This window comes from Lagopus muta, chromosome 7 (assembly GCF_023343835.1).
Source record: "Lagopus muta isolate bLagMut1 chromosome 7, bLagMut1 primary, whole genome shotgun sequence".
NCBI classification, from domain to species: Eukaryota; Metazoa; Chordata; class Aves; order Galliformes; family Phasianidae; genus Lagopus; species Lagopus muta.
The window spans coordinates 51,004,760-51,024,154 of NC_064439.1; the positions used below are offsets into that span (position 1 = coordinate 51,004,760).

Here is a 19,395-nt window from a genome sequence, read left to right on the forward strand (position 1 = left end):
TTTCCATAACGATTTCTCACCCTCAACTGCTCCAAGCCCAGTTTCACAGCAGATCCATTTCCATAGCTACCTGCAGACCTACCACGTTAGCTTCCATTTCAATCTCAGCCAGGCAGCAGGGAAAGAGACTGAGTTTGTAGTTGTAGATTCTCTCCTCTCCAGCCTCATGCTCCCAATCCCTTGAATTACATGAGGAATGATTCCAGTCCAATTGCACAAGTATTCTGTGCAGTGGAACTGCCAGGTCACAGCCTGAAGCAATGGCTGAGCATCAGGTGAGAAGGCATGGCTAAAGGGGTGGAGCCTGGATCCACTCCTCCTCACCCTCATTTATGGGTTAACAGCTGAAGAAGTAGCATCTCTTAGATAGAGACCATACTTCTCTTGAGCAGTCACAGGTTGTTGGAAGGGGTGAGCCAGTATTCCTTCTTTATAACCCGTTAATGCTCTGTAGTACCTGTATCCCACTTGAAGTAACTGTCATCACCTTCTTCTGCCATACACTGTGGCATTGAGGAGAGAAAAAAAGTCCTACCTCTTTGATAATGGACTGTGGAACAGTGTCTGAAGCAATTTCTGTATTCAGGTAGAGCAAGGCATACAGGTAACCAGCTCTGCCATAAAGCAGCTCATCTGGAAGTTCAGCATCCATGCTTATGACTGTCCTTTGCAGCTGCAACAGCCTGCATCAGACAAGAACAGTAGGGTGAGATAAAGCATCTTCTCTAGACACTATACTGGCCTATACATTGCACAAACCATCAAAACAGAAGCAGTTACAGTACTTAAGTCCCATAACTTCCTTTCGTCATCTCCTCAGCTGGCTGCCAGCTCTACACACCAGAGTAACACATATGTGCTGTCCCTGACAGACAGGCAACTTGGAGCCAGTGAATATAGTGAAATAAGTGGCTTCCAGGCAGAGAGAAACACATATACAGGTAATGGGCTGGAAACCTACTCCAATCTAGAGCTAACGCTGATTCCAAGAGAGACCAGGAACACCAACCTGGAGATGCTATCTGACAACTAATTTGCACTGAAGCAAAAAGATTCCCAGATGCCAGTTACATCACTTCTGATCTCAGAGATCAATCAAAAGAAATGTCAGTTAAATTGTAAAAGTAGCTATAAATGAATGGGAAGAATGATGAAAACTCCTGGAACCTCTAGTAATTTCACCTGAGCAAGGACTCTTAATTATAGATGCTTCAGAGGGGAGAAAAAAAACACTCTGCACTCCCCTTCTCTAGATACGCATTTTTTCACATGATTACTAATACAGTTTAGAAAGAGTGTTGCTATTATGCAGAAGTGTTTGGTTGCCTATAGTAGCGGAAAAACACCTTGGGCCGGGCACTGCAACTCTCACATGCTCCACTGAGCATTCCTGCTATTACTCTACCAGTCTGCTTTCAAACTGAGAAGCAGAGAAATTGTTATCCTTCCCATTCTTTCTCTCTCTGTTCTTATTTTTCACTAACTAAAACTAGCTATTAGATGAAACCATGGGGATAATCAGATTTTAAATTTGGGGAGGGGAAAAAATAATCTGGATTAAGAGGAAGATCTATTCCCAGATATCCTTAATAGCAATTACTTGGCAGAAATGTTAGCATCATGCTGGAGCAAAAACACAGACCTCAGTGGTTTGTTCACACTGTCACTGCTTAGTATCTGTGAACAGCTACCCACAAAAAACGAGCTTTCTGTTATTATTCCTTTCATGGAACTACTCTTTGGACTTGCAATTAAATTACGTTCTTTTAAATGCCCACTGTTAGGTTTTATTATTCAAGTCATACTATAGCTAGACAGCTTCAAGGTAAAAAGTTGTAAGTGCAATCATATATACACTTTGACATCTACAATGCAACTCTCACTGCTGATATCCTGAATAGATGTAGGTCACTCCAAAAGTAACACCTCCTATTGATTTTCATGGTAACTACAACACATACCAAAAGCACAATAAAACTGATAGAGCAAGTTCTCAACTACAAAACACTATTTTTCAACACTGTCACCACCACTAGCTATACATTTTTGCCAGTGATGAACAAGAGCCATGCATGCAAGGATTTTTACCTGCTTGTAAAAATCCTCACCAGCAGAGAAATCCACTGTTTCACAACTGTTTTGTTCTAGGAAAACACTGCCCTCATAGTTCATCCTTCATTGACCCAAACAAATGGAAGTCAGAAGGTGCCACATTCAGACTATGCAGTGGGTGGGTTGGACAATCCAGTCAAGACTGGCAATACACTCCATTGTCTTCAAATTGGTATGGGGGCTGGTATTATAATGCTGCAAGACAAAAGCTATCTTCTCTGGCCTGACTGTAGAAGTCCAGCCTCTAGCTTAGTCAGCATTACAACGTAGTAGTCAAGAGCTGATGGTCTGCCCTGGTTCCAGAGAGTCCAAAAGGATCACCCCTTTTCTATCCCAAAAGACAAGATGCATCACTTTAGCCACTAAGGACTGCATCTTCAACTTTTTACTCTATGGGGAATTCATATGTCATCACCCCACGGAGTGACACTTTGATTCCATCCTGTAATGGTGTCTACATAACTATGTAACTGTAGCTATGTCTTGTCATGATGCAATTCAAGAAACTGCCACTTTCAAGCTAGTACTGGTTGAGTGGATCATGACAAACTTGCACAGGGTTTTCTTTCTGTTCCCGTGTGAGCATGTCATGTGGCAACAAAATGTAATGGAATACTGGCAGGAAGGTTCATCTTCTATCGCCATGCCACCAACATCTGCCTCTTATGTTGTGAGCCAACATAATAAAATAGAAGCTATTGCTTTCAGAGCATCCCTGGCATTTCTAAACAAAACAAACAAACAAAGGGGAGTTGGGGGGGGGGCGGAAACGGAAGGATGTAAAGGAGCAAATTCTCAAACTAACCTCCTTCTCAGTCCTCTGGAAAGGAGTTCCCAAGCGCAGGTAAGATTAAAAGATTCACTGCTGATCTCATTTTGCTCATTTTTGCTTCATGCCTTACAGAAACACTGCCTTCCTAGCTGCATCTAAAATGACATGTCTAAGCTAACTATCAACGCTAAAAGCAAGGAACAAACCTTTCATTCACTTCAAAATTTAAATATTCATTCAGGAACAGTAACTGATATTATTCAAACTAGGATTCTAGATTACAAAAAGATGGATTATATGCTCAAACATAAACCAGAGATGATGACATGAAGCTAGTATGCAAATTCTGATGGGGCAAGGCATGCTGCAAAACTGCTAACACGTGCTTTACAGAAAGCATCACATACTGCACAAGCACTACATTCTGTCAATGAAAGGTGTGCAACTTCTATTACTGTAACAAAAATGAAAATGTGCATGCACTACAGATATGTCCAGGACATCCTGTTCTTAGAGCAACTTAGAAGACTCAGTGACCCACTAAATACAAGTGTAAGCCAGATTTAATAATGCTAAAAGTCAATCCTGTATTCTACTGAAAATACATCAGTACAGAAAGTACCTCCATGTTTTAATCTTGTCCTCCATGACTGAAATTGCTAATTTTACTGAACTCTACAAAAGAAGGTCATAGCTTTTCCCACCTTCTACCACTTACCTAGCAACACATTCCTTAGATTCACTTTCATTTTTCAGCATGTGATAAACTACTGCACCCACTGCCAGCGGCCCAGCATCACCACAGAGAAAAGTAACTCGTCTGCCATTCAGATTGCGAAGGATTCTCTTCACATAATCGAGAGATCGCTGCAAATGGCTTTGGTTCTTTGTGACACGGTACAGTTGGAGATACAAGAGGGCAATGCCTGAAAAAAACACATGAGAAAGAGATTAATTAATTTTCCCTTCTGAATACATCACGTTACCATCTTTAGAGCCACTGAACAGTAAATCGAAGAGATATTTGGTCAGTTAAAGCACTTCAGCTAAGGGTCCTAGCTTTGCAATAGGAACACATCAGTCTGTCTTTATTACATTTCTATTTGGATCACGACAAACATCTAAATTTGTTAGACTGAAGCCCAACAGAACATCCACTATTAGCACAGAATTAAGACAATTCGTGACTCAGGTACTAAAGCTTGGAGAAGAAATCATTTAAAATCTTAGGGTAACAAGTATACCTACAACCAAGCACACTCACTTCACAATACTCATCTGTTATAGGCAAAAAATGACCTGTTTCCCATTTGATTTTTAAAAGGATATTTTAAGCAGTTCTTGGATTCAAGTTGCCAATTTGTTTATAACGCCTGAATGAATTTCACAATGGCATGATAACACCTTAAGATTTAAGCTAGCTTGTAAAAGCCAGAAAGCGAACAAGTCCTAAGAGAATGCTGGAAGATTAAATCAAGCTTTACTCCATTACAATGATTATATAGTTTTCATTTAAAACAAAACAAAACCCAACCTTAAATCTATATCATTGCAGCTTTTAACAAAGTGAAACAACTCTAAGCGGATGTTTCTTGGCCAACTAGAAGTATACATGCACAGAAGCAATAAATGTATCTTCTGACCATGCTGCAACTCAAACTCCTCTTTTTTGAGCAGGGAGGAGATTCTTCTGTGCCATGAATAAAGTGGAGAACAAACTAGACACACTTAGTTTCATCGAGAGGCTTTTTGAGGAGTACAAGAATGGAACCATAAGAGCAGTGGTACATGCTCAGATGTTCTCTTGGTCAGCCTTGAAAAGGCACATACAGATGACTCTGAGAAGGCTGCTACAGAGCTTGGTTAGGCCAACTCAGTGGCACAGGAGATTGTGGCCTATTTAGTATCACCTTCATCAAAGCAATGGCAGGAAAACACTGCCTCTGAGGCTGTTGGCCTGACTGGCATTTCTACAATTCTTTCTCAGATTGCACCAAATATGCAGATCAAGGCTGTGTTTGGAAATTAGCCATGAGGTCAAGATTATTCAACCCTTTCTTGTGCAAAATGCTCCAAGACATTTGCCACGTACAAACAGTATTTGTATTAGGATATAAGCACAATGGACTCTACCATGGGTTTTAATATTGGTATGTGACAACAATAAGCACTCCAAGATTTTGAAGATGCTTCCAAAGTACATGTTCAGCCAATATTCAGTACTGCTCACCTCCACTAATATTTGTCAAGACTTGGTACATAGCAAGCAGGGCAGTTCTTTTCAGATTTGGCTTTTACTTTCTGATTTTCACATTCAAGCAAAATGTTGCAAGAAGCAAGCTTGGGGAGTGTTGCAGTACGCGCCCGTTCCGATTCCCCGGGAGACCGCAGCTTGGCCAATTACTGAGGTGACACCAATATGATGAGCAGCAAATGGCGTTTATTACCTGTATACACTACCTTATATAGCTTAATTACTTCGTCTACGCCCCCAAGGGCGCACACCACACATCAATCATTAGAGCAGGGAGGGAGCTTAACACATCAGACCCCGCGGGGGGGTCTCGCAGTTTCGCAGTTGCTGACAACAGGGGAGAAAGTATTTTCATTAAGTTTTTCAAAATCCAGACCATTTTAGTATTTTTATTGAGGCAATTCCACAGAAACCTTGCAAGAATTTTACAGCTTGAAGCAAATGTAATTAGCAATCCTTCTATATAACAGAAAAAAAAATTCTCATTAGAGTGCATTACTTGTTCAGCTAACGATGGTTGTGTTAGTTTTAGCTTATAACTAACTTTCAACATGCTCAGTAATGTCTGCTGTCAGTCATGGTGTTAGAATCACACAATTGCTGAGGTTCAAAGCTATCTCTCATCCAAGTCGCCTGGCTAAAGCAGGCTCCATACTGTAGGAACACAGGAAAGCGTTCAGGCAAGTGTTTGAACCCTTCTTTGTTTTTGGCTCAAAGTATGCTTTCTAAGGCATTTCTTGCAATTTCTTGCAATAAGACTGACTTATCTAGATGAGAGGTGGATGTTGCTGTGTGGCAGTCAGCATCACTGTGTGGACAATTTTACATTTAAAAGCATTTCTTTGGAGCTGTTTGCCTTCAGAAGAGAGTGCTCAGGACTGTTTAATGGTGGAAGACCTGGCCTGTGACCAAATAACTCCAGCTTGCTATGGGAGACTGGGGGATAATACCATTGTATGCTGTGAAGGCAAGATACAAGTGGGCACCTCCATACTCCCTCTTATCTGCTGGCAAGGCCCAGAAGATGGGAACAAAAGGAGTTCCTGCAGAGATCCAAAAGCCAGAAGCTGTCTCTCCAAAAGGAGCTGACTCAACCACTTTGGACTTATTTATAATACTGTACAGCAATTGGAAACTTTCTCCATTGTCTCCGTCATCGCCATCATCGTCATCAACTGAACAACAACGCCCAATGACCCACCTCTACTGAAGATCAACCTACAAGCAAAGCTGGAATCCATGGCGGTGACTATCTTCCTCTTGCTTCCTACAAAGACTCCTTGCTTTTATTTCCTATCTTTTCTATTGCCCATCTTCCCTTCCCCATCTCCCTAAACGACTAGGATTTGTAAGAAACTGGTTGGGCTAACATTTGACCTGCCGTGTCTTAATCTCACTGTCAGCTATACATACATTAAAAGAACCTCCTTTTCCTCCTATAAATTGGAGCGAGACAGCAGGTTTTGAATATCTCCAGACAAGGAAACTCCACAACCTCTCTGAGCAGTTCCAATGCTCTGTCGCCCTCACAGTAAAAAAAATTTTTCCTCATGTTCAGGTGGAACTTCCTATGTCCCAGTTTGTGCATACTGCTCTTCGTCCTGCTGCTAGGCACCACTGGAAAGAATCTGTCTAAATCATCTTGATTCCCCCCATTAGATACTTATAAGCATTTGTCAGATCCTTTCTCAGTCTTCCCTCCTCCAGGCTGAACAAGCCTCAGATCTCTCAGCCTCTCCTCAAAAGGGAGATGTTCCAGGCCCCATCTTTGTGGCCCTCTGCAGGTGACCCTTCAGTAGTTCCCTGTCTTGCTTGAACTGAGGAGCCCAGTTGTGGACTAAGTATCCTAGACGAGGCTTCACTAACACGGAGTAGAAGGGGATGATAAGCTCCCTCAACCTGCTGGCCATGATCTTTTTCATGTACCCAAGATATCATGGGCCTTCTTGGCTACTTGACATCTGCTGCACTCACTTACCAGCCAGTCTTAGACCTTGAAACATACCTATTGTTTACACATGAATTGTCTAAAACATCCCCACTCATCCACCCACAGTACTGTCTGTGCTGAAATATCAAGAAGAAAGTGAAGAAATTTTGCATTTCCACTGCCAAAATTAAGACTAAGCATGGGCAAAGCCTGGAAAGCTTTTTCAGGCTGCTTCCCCCTCTCTGCAGAGATAACAGAACAGATCTCCTCATGGCACACATCAAACATGCTATGATAAAATCAGAAGAATGTCTAAAGCGTAAGATAGAGCAGGAATACAATTTGCCGTTGTAATTGCAAAGCAGCACTTTAGAGGCCAAGATGAAAAAGTGTTTTGGCAGCTTGAAGAGCAGTGGCTGTGTCAGGCTTGACATCTGCAGGCTCTGCCTAAAGGATCACTAGGGTTCACTCATATCTTGACAGCATTAGTACTGCAAAGTAAAAGAACAGTGGTGTTTAGGGATAAACAGCACTTGCACACACATATTCCTCTTCATATAATTCACAATTTTGCAATCTTACCTCCATTCCATTCCTTCCCACATGCTCATTTTAACATTTTTGTACAGACAAAACAGCAGAGCCAAACTACCCTCCGGTGCAGCCTCAGCAAGTTTGCAGATGACACCAAGCTGAGCAGTGCACTCGATACATTGGAAGGAAGGGAAGCATCCAGAGGGACCTGGACAGGCTGGAGAAGTGGGCCTGTGTGAACCCAATGAGGTTCAGTAAGAACAAGTGCAAGGTGCTGCACTTGGGTCAGGGCACTGCCAGGTATTTTTATATAGACTGGGGGAAGATCTCCTTGAGAGCAGCCCTGCGCAGAAGGACTTGGGGTCCTGGTGGGCGAGAAGCTGGCCATGAGGCAGCAGTGTGCGCCTGCAGCCCGCAAGGCCAGCTGTGTTCTGGGCTGCATGAAAAAGGGGCGGCCAGCAGGAGAGGGAGGTGATCGTCCCCCTCTGCTCGGCTCTTGTGAGGCCCCATCTGCAGCGCTGCGTCCAGGCCTGGGGCCCCCAGCACAGGAAGGACGTGGAGCTCTGGGAGCGGGTCCAGAGGAGGCACTGAGATGAACAGAGGGCTGGAGCAGCTCTGCTGTGAGGAAAGGCTGAGGGAACTGGGCTTGTTCAGCTTGGAGAAGAGAAGGCTGTGGGGAGACCTCATCGTGGCCTTCAGTGCTTGAAGGGAGCAGATAAACAGGAGGGGGAATGGCTGTTTGTGAGGGTGGATGGCGATAGGACAAGGGGAATGGTTTTAAAGTGAGACAGGGGAGGTTTAGTTTTAACTAGCTCTAAGTCAGTTGAGCAAAAAAAGTGAAAATGACTAATTTTAATAAAACCTTAAAAAATGACAGGTAATTCAAAAGAAGTAGCCTTAAAAAATCCATTCATTTTGCAAAATGTATATCTCAATATACAAAAGCCTATTAACTCTCTATAATGAGATTGTTGGTCCACTGAAGCCAATGGAAGTCACTGCAGACAACAATGACCAACGTTATAGAGTTAAAAGAAAGCAACTCATACTGTATCAGAGTTCTGCTACTGCTCCTATGAGGATACCTAAAGGTCCTTTTGTGAAAAGACTCACTCACGCCATTCAACAAACATTCTTCATTCACTGTCTAGCTCTCTTACCAGTCCAGCCGGTATAGGCAGAGCAGTCGTGAGGATCTGCTGTCTTCAGCCCTTCCTCCATTTGCTGCAGAAGGTCCTTGATTTTTGTCTGGATCCGTTTTGTGAACTGAGCACTGACCTGTGAACAGGAAAAAGGAGAAAAGGAGTGAGGCAAAAAGGAAAGAATCCAAGAAGCCAGGTGTTCTACTTTTCTGTTTGGAAAAAGAAACAAACAAAAAAAACCCAACCACCAAACAACAACAACAAAAAAATACTGCAGAATAAATATTATATACAGCAATCAGCAATGTCAAAGAAATAGCTAAAGGAAAATAAATATTTGTGTTTAAGACCAAGTCAAAATCAAAGCCATCACTTCAAATGATATAATTCATAATTTATTCATATCTTATTTTTAAAATCTAACTGATTGCTCAGTCTGTGATCACCATAAAAAAGGCAAGTGATCTAGCCATAAAATGCCCTCCCTCTTACTTCCTGCTCTCCTCTCCTCCACAAAATACCATTAGGATTGGCACACTCTATCATGAGAGAAGGTTGTTAAATGCAGCAAACTATAAAAGAATAACCACTTGAAAAAATAAGCTAGGCACGAAGATATGTAAAAGCAGCTTGGCAGGTCTAGCTCATACTTTTTACCCTTTGGCACAAAGTTGAAGAAACAAACCCTTGATTTTATCCATTCCTTGCTTTTACTTTCAAGCAAGAAAAGTTTACAGATAACTATATACTAAATACTACATAGAACACTTTATCTTGCCACCTCTTGTTAAACATAATGTGTGGGTCAATGCATTACTGATTATTCCCTTAAGACTATGGAGCATGGAAATAGTCAGTTAACAAATAATTGTTTTCCCTACTAACCTCCATGAAAAAGTGCATTCATGAACTCCCATCACAGGATAGATTTACATGTGCAGTGAAGACATCAGGAAGAATACTCAAAAATGTTTTATTATACACAATATGACTTGCTAATTAACTTTTGCTATTAATATATTTATTAAAACTATTTATTATATTTAAGTAGAACCTGAGAAGAAGAAATAAAAAATATCCTTGCTACTTGGGCTGTAAGAAAAGCTTTATCAGTATCAGATAGCTACACCACTCTGACAAGATAGTGATCTATGCTAATTTCACAGGGCAAAAAAATATTTCGTGAATGTTAATTTTTCACTATCTATAGAAACATCCAATCATGTGTCACTTGTCTTCCCTGTCTTAGTTACCCAGGCAGGAACAATAAGAATAGAACCTCTCTAGGAATAAGAAAGCCAGCAGCGCTCTCTCATCCCCCAAACCCAGGTGCCACAACAAAGTGGTCATCAGCATCCAGAAAAAGAGCATTATACAGTTTTGCTACTTGTCAGCTCACAGACAGAATTAGCCACTCCATTCTGAATTGTGCTTGATACACTTGAATCATGTTTCTACACTTGCTTCCCTGCACACTCCCTAGTAACAGCTAGAACAAGTCAGATTGGTGAAGGTTTGCTTGATTTAAACACGTCTACATCTATGATTTCTCACTATAGAAAGTGAAGTTAGCTCATTTAGGAAGGCAAGCTCTTGTTCCATTACAACACATTCCAAAAGGAGAGGAGTTCAGTTAAAAGAAAAATCCCAAGTGCTGCTGTGCAACTGATCACTCAGAACACGCATTTTGCATCCTGTTCAGAGTGGAGCTTCAAGCAATGAATGCAAACACAGAATCACAGAATCTCTGGAGTTTAAAAGTCATTTAGTCCAACCCCCCTGCAATGAACAGAGACATCTGCAGCTAGATCAGCCCACTCAGAGTCCAGTCCAGCCTGATCTTGAATGTCTCCAAGGATGGGGCATTCACCACCTCTCCAGGCAACCTGTTCCAGAGCCTCACCAGCCTTACTGTTAAAAAACAAAACAAAACACCTTCTTCCTTCTACTCAAACTAAATCTCCCCTTAGTTTGAAACCACTTCCCCCTGTCCTATCACAACAGACCCTGTTAAAGAGTCTGTCCCCCTCCTTCTTATAGTGCCCCTTTAGATACTGAAAGCCTTCCTATCTGGTCCCCCTGGAGCCTTCTCCACTCCAAGCTGAACAGCCCCAGTTCTCTCAGCCTGTCCTCTTGATAAAGAAATCAGGAAGATAGCAGGAATCACTCAAGTCCTCTGACACACTCAGAAATGTCTAGGGTCAACAGTTCAAATCCATTTTTCAGTGATGAGATAGGGGAGGGAAATTGTGCCATTACACAGCATGTTGCACAAATATCACTCCAGCCTATCCTAGGAAACAGCAAGAGCTCTCTTTAGCATTCTCCAATAACTTGAGAAGTAGAACCAAATACAGTAAGAAGCTGGCATCTGCTTTTCAGCTTTGATATGGCATTAAACATCTTTCTGTTAGGAAACCATACCATCCATACAAAAAAAACCCACCCCCAGCCCTTTCAGCCAGCCCAGTGAACAAAACACAAAGGCAGGGCTTCTCTCCTTCCAAAGCTAGCTGTGCCAAAGCTTAGGCATATAGCATAGCAGCAGGAGCTGATGCATGCAGGCACAGCTCCGTTTATCTCACAAGAGTGAACAAAGGTTTTACAAAGTTTATTTACCTACTGCACATCACAAGTAGGCTGGTTACCTTCTTGTTCTGACAATACACCTGCTGTTACCAAAATGAGTTATTTATTAATCAAACACCAGATCAAATTACTTAAGAGGCAGGAGGAAAGAATTAGGACATCAGGACAACTAGGTTCTCTTTTGAAACACCAGTTCCACAGAAGTAGTTTAGCTAAGGCTGGCATTTCCCTCTCTCCAGAATGTGAACTGTAACTCATTTATCTTGATTCAGTGCTAGGAAAAGCAAAAATGAAAGGATTTTTTAAATTATGGTTATAATCATTTATCAACATAAACAAAGCTAATCACAAGTTTATGCCAGTGTGGACAGGTTAAGGACAGCAGTTTTCCCCAGATAACTACTCCTCCATCACTTTCTTTCTTGCTGCTGCTCTAACAACAGAGCACTGTTACTGTTCATTTGATAGGATTCCACTATAAGCTCATAAGAAATGCCTACATACAAGAGATTAATTACATAAAGAAATTAATGTTGAAAGGTGGGTTTTGAAGGTTTATAAACCTCCTTCAAGGAATCTTATGGAAGCATTACAGTTACACATAAGGCACACTAATTGGCACTGAGCTCATTTCAGGAGAAGCATATTCATTTTGTGAGGATGATTCCAGCTGGCATTCTGCCTGTTCTGCCAGCGACTCACTATCCTCATTCCTGTTGGGAAAAAACAAAAATCAGGATACCTGCTCTTCGCTAACCAGTATCACATTTACTTCACGTTCACAAGACACAGTGATAACATGGGCTGAAGAGTATCTCTCACAAGAAATGCTTCACTCCAGGAATGCAACTGCTGAGTTACTCCCCCTGCTGCTGAAGGAATAACATATCACCAACCACTGCTCAACGTTTAGACCAGCAAAACACAAATGATGAGTGCTAGCCCCCAGAAACACCCATAAGAACCCAGAACTATACTGTCTAACAAGAAAGGCTCATGAAACAAAACTAGTGCAGAAAAATACAGCTACGTTTGTTTTGCAAATTAACTGTTTTTTTACGTATTTGAACCACAGTACCTTTCCTCCTGCACTGAGTCAGAATCCAGAATGCAAAGCTACACTCCAATAAAAAGGCTTCTGAAAGCTACTACGAACTTAAGGAATGTAAGCATACCACCATTCAGCTTTGGCACTAATGACATGTTGAACAAATTACGCTGTTCTCCGCATTACTTCCTTCCTCTATTTGCATTCTTTTATTTTGCAAAACTCTTAAAAAGAACTTCAGTGATTCTTTTTTGTAAACCTGGCACTTTAGTTGCACAAATACATCTCGATGCAAATAATAATCTCCTAAAAAATTATCACTTGCACTGACACACCAATTCTTAATGAATAACTTCTTCATTACATTCAGCTGTACAGCTGTGGCTTTACAACAAAGCAGCACCAATCACTGATGAAGGAACATGCAGTTGCAATATACGTGCTTTATATTACGATTTCAGGAAATGAAGTGAAGCACACAGCTTAGAAGTCTTCCAAGCTTTAAAATAAGGTACGCATATTTGCACACCTTGTGCTTCAAACGATTCACATAAGCATACCACACTGCTTATGTAAACCTGACAGAGCAACTGGGAGCCCATGGCACTCCTTCTGTGGATAGTAATAGTCTGATTTGAAAGCCACAGAATGAGTTATTTCATTTAATTTTTTCAAAGATATTTAGATATCAGGGTGCTTTTCAAGAACACCTCTCATCATCTAATTGCATCACGATGCATCTAAGTAACCTGTGTAGCCTGATGGCAAGACAACAGAGAACTGAGCTCAGCTTCCTGAATAGCTGCCAACATCTCAGTCTTTCTTGTCACCATCTGTTCCCAAAACAACTGTCTTTCTGTTAATTCTTCTCTATCATTATGAGTTCTTTTGGAGGACTGAAAAAGGAAGCAAATGATTATGCAGAAGTAGCGAAGAGATGGCCTACATGCAGAATACTATCCATCAAACAAGCAAAACTCCTCTATTTCATCTCAGCTCAAATCAGATTAAGGAACAGAGACATTTCAGAGAGAAGTGACTTCAATATTGGTGAAGACCAGGAGACTACAGTGCTGGGGTTTTTTTTGGGAGGGAGGGCAAAGAGTATTTCACAAAGAAGAAAATAAACCTCAAGCTGGCACCACAGCAGGGATTCATTCAAAAATCAGCCTGCTGACAATCACAGAATCACATGGGTTGGAAGGGACCTCAAGACATTGAGTCTAACTCCCCCAATAAAGAAAGTACCCTACATAGGTCACACAGATAGTTCTCCAGATGGGTCTTGAATATCTCCATAGAAGGAAACCCCACACAAGTGCAAGACTCCACACTTGCTCTTGTTAAACCTCATCAGGTTCCTCCCTGTCCAACTTTCCAGTCTGTCCAGGTGCTGTTGAGCGGACAGTGCTGTGTCACCCACTCCTCCTAGCTTTGTACCATCAGCTAACTTGCTGAGGGTGGACTCAATCCTTTCATCCAGGTCATCTGCTGATGACAACCCTTTGAGCTTTGCCAATCAGCCTATTGTCAATCTACCTCACCATCCACTCACCTATCCCACATTTCCTAGGTTTCATAATAAAAGACAAGACATTGGTAAGGAAGAGCAGGAGAAAAAAAAACCAAAAGGCAGCATTCCACTGAAAGATGAAACCCTGGCACTTGTGAAGTCACTGGGAACTCTGCCAGTGACACTAAGGTAGCCAGGTCTTGCACTCCATGTGCTGCAGCATACGCTTACTGCAGCGGAATGAGATCCTGTGATCACTCCATAGAGCTCCTGCAACAGCAGAGCAGAAACAAGGAGCCCAAGAGCAGAATCCAAAGGGTTGAGCTGGGAAGCGACCCACATTTTTGCAGATAAAAACGAGATTTACTTTGTTTCTACCTAAATCAAAACACCTTTACATCTCCAACAGTAACATTTTTTCACCTCTGAAAATATCAGGTAACGATTTCTCATAACTCAGCCCATTAAACAGTTAAATGTGGGTCTCTGCTACTGCTCAATTACATTCTTCCATTTCTGCAAAACCAAATTACTTGAAACACTGCTGTCTTAGAACATATTGCCCTATTTTTCAGTGCCATCTCTAGTTTCATGTAAGTGACAGTGAGAAAAAAAAGAGGGTGGTGGGCTAGGAGGAGGAAGAGAGAATCATTAGCTACAGGCAAACTATTACAAATGTCAACTTCGGAATAAACCTTAAATGCACATAACACCCTACCTCAGAGAACAGAGGGAAAGCCAGCAGTCCATTCATGTTACACAACAAATTATTTAAAGCAAGACAGAAATGAGGCTGTATCTAATGCATTTACATGTAAAATAAGCTATATGTCTCACTGGTGACTGACCGGGGAAAAAAAGAGTAAGATTTTAGATCATCATAAAAAACCTTCTATTTACTGATAGCAAAAACAAATGCAATTTAACATGATTAATAGATGCTGAAGAACACTATCCCATGTTCTGGGAAACGGAGGATGATAAAGCAAAGGAGTGCTGCTAACACCACTGGTACTCCAGGTAGCCTAATACCAGTGTGCTACTTCTTGACAGGCAGGAAGATAAAAAAAACTACTGTGAGTGGGATTTAAATTTACTCACTACACAGAAGTCTCCACCTCAGCTCGAACATTTTCCAGTGTTCCACAAGCTGTAAAAAAAGCTAAAATTTCTCCCAGTACTGTCTAAATTATTTTGGTGCACAGAGCGCAGGAACTTCCACATAGTGAATTCGACAGTACATAAATGTTCTGTAGTCAGACTCAATTACCATATATATTACAATTTCATTTATTTTCACCAAAAAACACTACTACCTCCTATTGCACTTGCTCATGTGACTAAGAGAATATTAGCAAACACGTCTGCAAGATGAAACTAGAAAATGGCAAAGACAGGACAGATACAAGAAAATTTGATCAGAACTTTGGTTTTAGTCTAAGAAAGTGTGTATTTATTCAGAACTGGATGGCTAAAGCCAAACAGGTTTTAAAAGCCAATTAAAGTATGAAAGCCAGTCCTGAAAATTAGGAAAGATCTTCAAAAAGCATCATAGAAGTGCTAAATGGTATTTGATGCCAATATGCAGTGTGAGAAAGAAGTAGCAGCTTCTCTTCTCAGACTACTGACACTGTCCTTAGTAATGCACAGTGAGGGGCAATAAAAATGATTCTCAGCCTGAATTTTGACCAAGACTCACAAGAATTAAAATAAACTTTCCTTCAACAAGAAAACAACTTGTCATATTCAGAAGCCTATTAAAATATTACAATATCACACACACCTGGCATTTTCTGGAGCACCAGAAAATGGCCAAACAAAGCAGCGGTCTGAAAGAAATGCAGATGCCACAACTTGGGAATATCCCACAACTCAGACCAAAAAAAAAAAAAAATTTTGGCACTAGAGGTTCAATTTGGCCTTCACTGCACAAGTGGTGCGATCCCCATTAGTGCAAGTGGTTGCAGAGTCAGTCCCACAACAGGTGGACCTTGCTGCTCCCAGCACAACAAATGAAATTCTCAGTGAGACAACTCAACCAACACAGGAAGAACTGCAAGGAGGGGGACCAAGAGTGAGGCAATGGAAAAAAATTTAGGCCTTATTCCCCCTCTTTATTGCACAAGAGGAAGAAGACTGAAAAGCCATTAAATTCTCAGAATGGGATACTGAATTAACTACCCAAAAGATAAGTAAATATTCTTTATCCCTGCAAAGTGATAACTTCTCCCAGCTAAAGGCTGCTTCTGCTCCAGTTCAAGTGGAAGGAGAAAGCAAAGCACTGTACTGCTCGAGACAGTTATGTTTTGGCTCCCAACCGCAGGGGCCCATACACTTCTACAGCCACCATTAAGAACAGGAGAACTCATAATAGAACTCTCTACGATGCAAAGGAAAATACCAAAATGTCTGCTTTTCAACTACTAATACTTTCCCCAAAAAAGCAACTAAACCAAATTAAAAATTAAATTAACTAAACAGATAAACTGTTTTTACCCCCATGAACTACAAAGTATGCTTTGCTTTCAATTTATAGCTATCTATTTATTTCTTTGCCCCTAGCTATTTACATTTCCAGTTTGAAAGCATTTGGACCACCCTAAGACGACATCTATAGGTACATTTCCAGGGAAAAGCATCGCTATAGAGCTCAAATAGAAATGAAAAAGGCTATGAAATACATACATATTTAATCAAAATAGTCATTTTTTTAGTGCTACTATTTTTAAAAAAGTAAATCAGCAGGCCAAAATCCTGTTTGCTCCTCTCTTCCTCCCACACTCTAACTTCCCTACATATACCCTATGCATATAAGCACACACATCCACACGCAGCACTTTGCCCCAATTGTCTCACATTCTAGACAATGACTTGAAGAGCTCCTTGTCCTTTTATCAACTGGATTAACTTTACATAGCAAATATGGCAGCTTATGAAATCAAATGGAGGGCATAATAATGCAGTGCCTTCTGTGACAACAGCAGAACCCCATACAGTTCTCGCTGTCATTATGTGAGTCACTCAATTCTCACCATTGCACACATCAGCAGATGGCAGGAAAAAAAAAAAAAAGACACAATGCACATAGAGCTTCTGAAGGCTAATTTCATTTTTTGGAAATTTGTGCTAGTGCACAAAACAGTTTACAGAACAGTAAGTCTCCCAACCTGTGTAAAATCCTTTCACCCTCACAGACGCCTTAGATGTTCCGCTGACAGGACTAGTGTCTGTTCAATGCAGCAAACAAGCAAACAAACAAAAATAAACACACAAAAAAAAAAATCAAAGCAAACCAAAATGACTACCCTAAAATACCCATCAGGAAGTCTCAAAAAGGCAGTATGGAATAAGGACTGATTAGAGGCAAATGTTGCCAACAGTATAAATACACACAAACATACTCCAAGCCATGCTCTAACCCAGAAATACATAGAATCATTACTCAGAAATTGCAGATGCAGAAACAAAAAGAAAATGTAGGCACAGATCTACTCTCTCCAGCAAAACACAGAGCTGAAAAAACTCCTAGTAGGCCTGCTGAAAGTTGCTGTAACTACACTGCTTCAGTGCAACACAGAAGATGACTTGTTTTTTTTTCCAGAGGAGTTCCATGCTTTTGAACACTGCAAAGCCCCCTCTCTGTCTTCATACTCCAACTCAACACATGCGGATAGGTTTTTTTCATACTTTAAGCCAAATACAAAAGAAATCACAGTTCTTTCCAGAAAAAAAAAAAAAAAAAGGAAGAAAAAAGGAAAAAAGGAAAAGAAAAAAAAAAATTTAATGCTGGGTATTACTGTCTAGGATTTCTGTAAAAACAAGATTTTACTCACAAATCTACCTTTGCTTTTTAAACCTTTTCAAGCTCCATGATCTGCTTTTGACAGCTGCAACAAGCTCAAACAGTAAGAAACCAAACCCCAAGAGTGCTCCTTTCTGTGCACCCACACAGCTTCATTCACTCCACTCCCAACAATTAGTAAAAGCTCTAACTCACCCTGACCAAGAGCTAGCATGTGCCTTGCTAAGTTTTATCATGCTCACATGCACTGCACTTCACCCAAGCACAGGTGAGTGAGAAAAGTTACTTCTGCACCTCACGCATTTGTACTTCCAGCAGCGTCACCACGCAGTATCTTCATTGGAAAGATGACATTCCTTCCGCAGCTTACACCAACTCGTGTGCAAACAGCCCATGCATTTTTTGCCTGAGATGCATGTGGGAGAGCAGCTCACCAGCAGCACACGGTGTCAAGAAAACAAGCAGAATAGAACTGCCTTCAGCGTTACCGCACAGGCCTCCTGCAGGCCACCCAAAATAAAGCGTTTTCGGGAACGTAACCACATGCCTTAAGAGTCACCACTGAAGGGAAGGGCCCAGCGATACCCGAAGCGAGAGCACCGCTGCCGCCCACCTGTGCGCAGCCCCTCCTTGCTCAACGCAGGGCGGCTGCGACGCCGCCGGGCCGCGAGAGGCTGGCGGGGAGCCGCTCCGCATCTCCTCTCCCCAACACACACTTCCCGAGCCGAACTTGGGAGGGCCGCAGGCGGTACCGCAGGAGAGCGGCACCCATTTCGGGGAAAGCAGCCCCGAGTTCGGGCACGGCGCCCGGCCCGCCCCGCAAGCAGGCCGCGGGCGGCCCGGACTGGCAGCAGGCCCGGAGGCGCGCAGAGCGGCTCCCTGCCGGGCCTCACCTTCCCGTCCGCGCCGAAGGGGAGGGCGTCCTCCGCCGCCGGCGGCAGCAGCGCCCGATCCCGCTGGGCCTCCGCCGCGCCGTGGGCTGCCGCGGCTCCCTGGGGCTGGTAGTCGGGGTAGGGGTTGGCGAAAGCCCGCTCCTCCATCTCCGCCTCGCCGCCCAGTTGCAGCTTCAGCCTCTTGGACACGCTCTCTCCCATCTCGGCCGGCCCCCGGCCCGCCTCCCCGCGCGGCAAGCCGGCGGGGACGCGCTCCGCCTGGCGGAGCGACGAATCGCGGCGGTGCCGGCTCCGCGGCCGGCGCCGGTTCCCGGCTACGGCCGCCGCCCGACAGGCGCGGGGTCGGACGGGCCGCGGCGGCCCCGAGGCGCTGGCGGGGGCGCGAGGAGCGGCCACCAATACATCGAGCCGCCTCAGGGCGGAAGAGCCGCCGCCCCCGAGCAGCGGCGACTCGGCTCGGCGCGGCGAGCGGGGGCCGCCGTTACCGCGGGCGCCGCCTCGCCTCCCCGTCAGTCGGGGCGAGGGGGCGGCGAGCGCGGCGGCATCACGGCCGCGGGGGCAGAACGCGGCCGGGGTCGCAGCCGTGCCCCCCCGCGGGGAGAAGCGGCCCGCCGGCCCGCGGTGCTGCTCCGCGGAGCCCGCCCGAGCTCCTCATCCTCCTCTGCCGAGGCTTCCGGCCCTCGGCTCGCTGCCGCCGGCCACGCGCCGGGCCGCGAAGCGGGGCTCCCGCCGGCTCCGCGCGTCAAAGCAGCAGCAGCAGCGCGAGGGGTAAGGACAGCCCCAGGAACAGGCAGTACGCGAGGATC

The 19,395-nt window shown here is 43.3% G+C and overlaps 1 protein-coding gene across 3 annotated transcripts in view; it reads right to left on the minus strand.

Annotated features, from left to right (window-relative positions):
• Positions 1-18,870, minus strand: part of LANCL2 (LanC like glutathione S-transferase 2) — a 36,301-nt gene extending 17,431 nt beyond the window's left edge. Inside the window, exons 1-4 of one of the 3 annotated variants that reach the window (XM_048950506.1) lie at positions 18,590-18,870; positions 8,763-8,880; positions 3,603-3,810; positions 536-683 (exon numbers count right to left, since the gene is read on the minus strand). In XM_048950506.1, the coding sequence (XP_048806463.1) occupies positions 536-683; positions 3,603-3,810; positions 8,763-8,880; positions 18,590-18,790 (675 nt within the window). In that variant the 5' untranslated portion in view covers positions 18,791-18,870. Of the gene's footprint in view, positions 1-535; positions 684-3,602; positions 3,811-8,762; positions 8,881-17,891; positions 17,912-17,990; positions 18,190-18,589 lie in introns of those variants that run through there. The other 2 variants (XM_048950507.1, XM_048950508.1) reach the window with 2 other exon arrangements.
• Between the last annotated feature and the right edge of the window lie 525 nt (positions 18,871-19,395).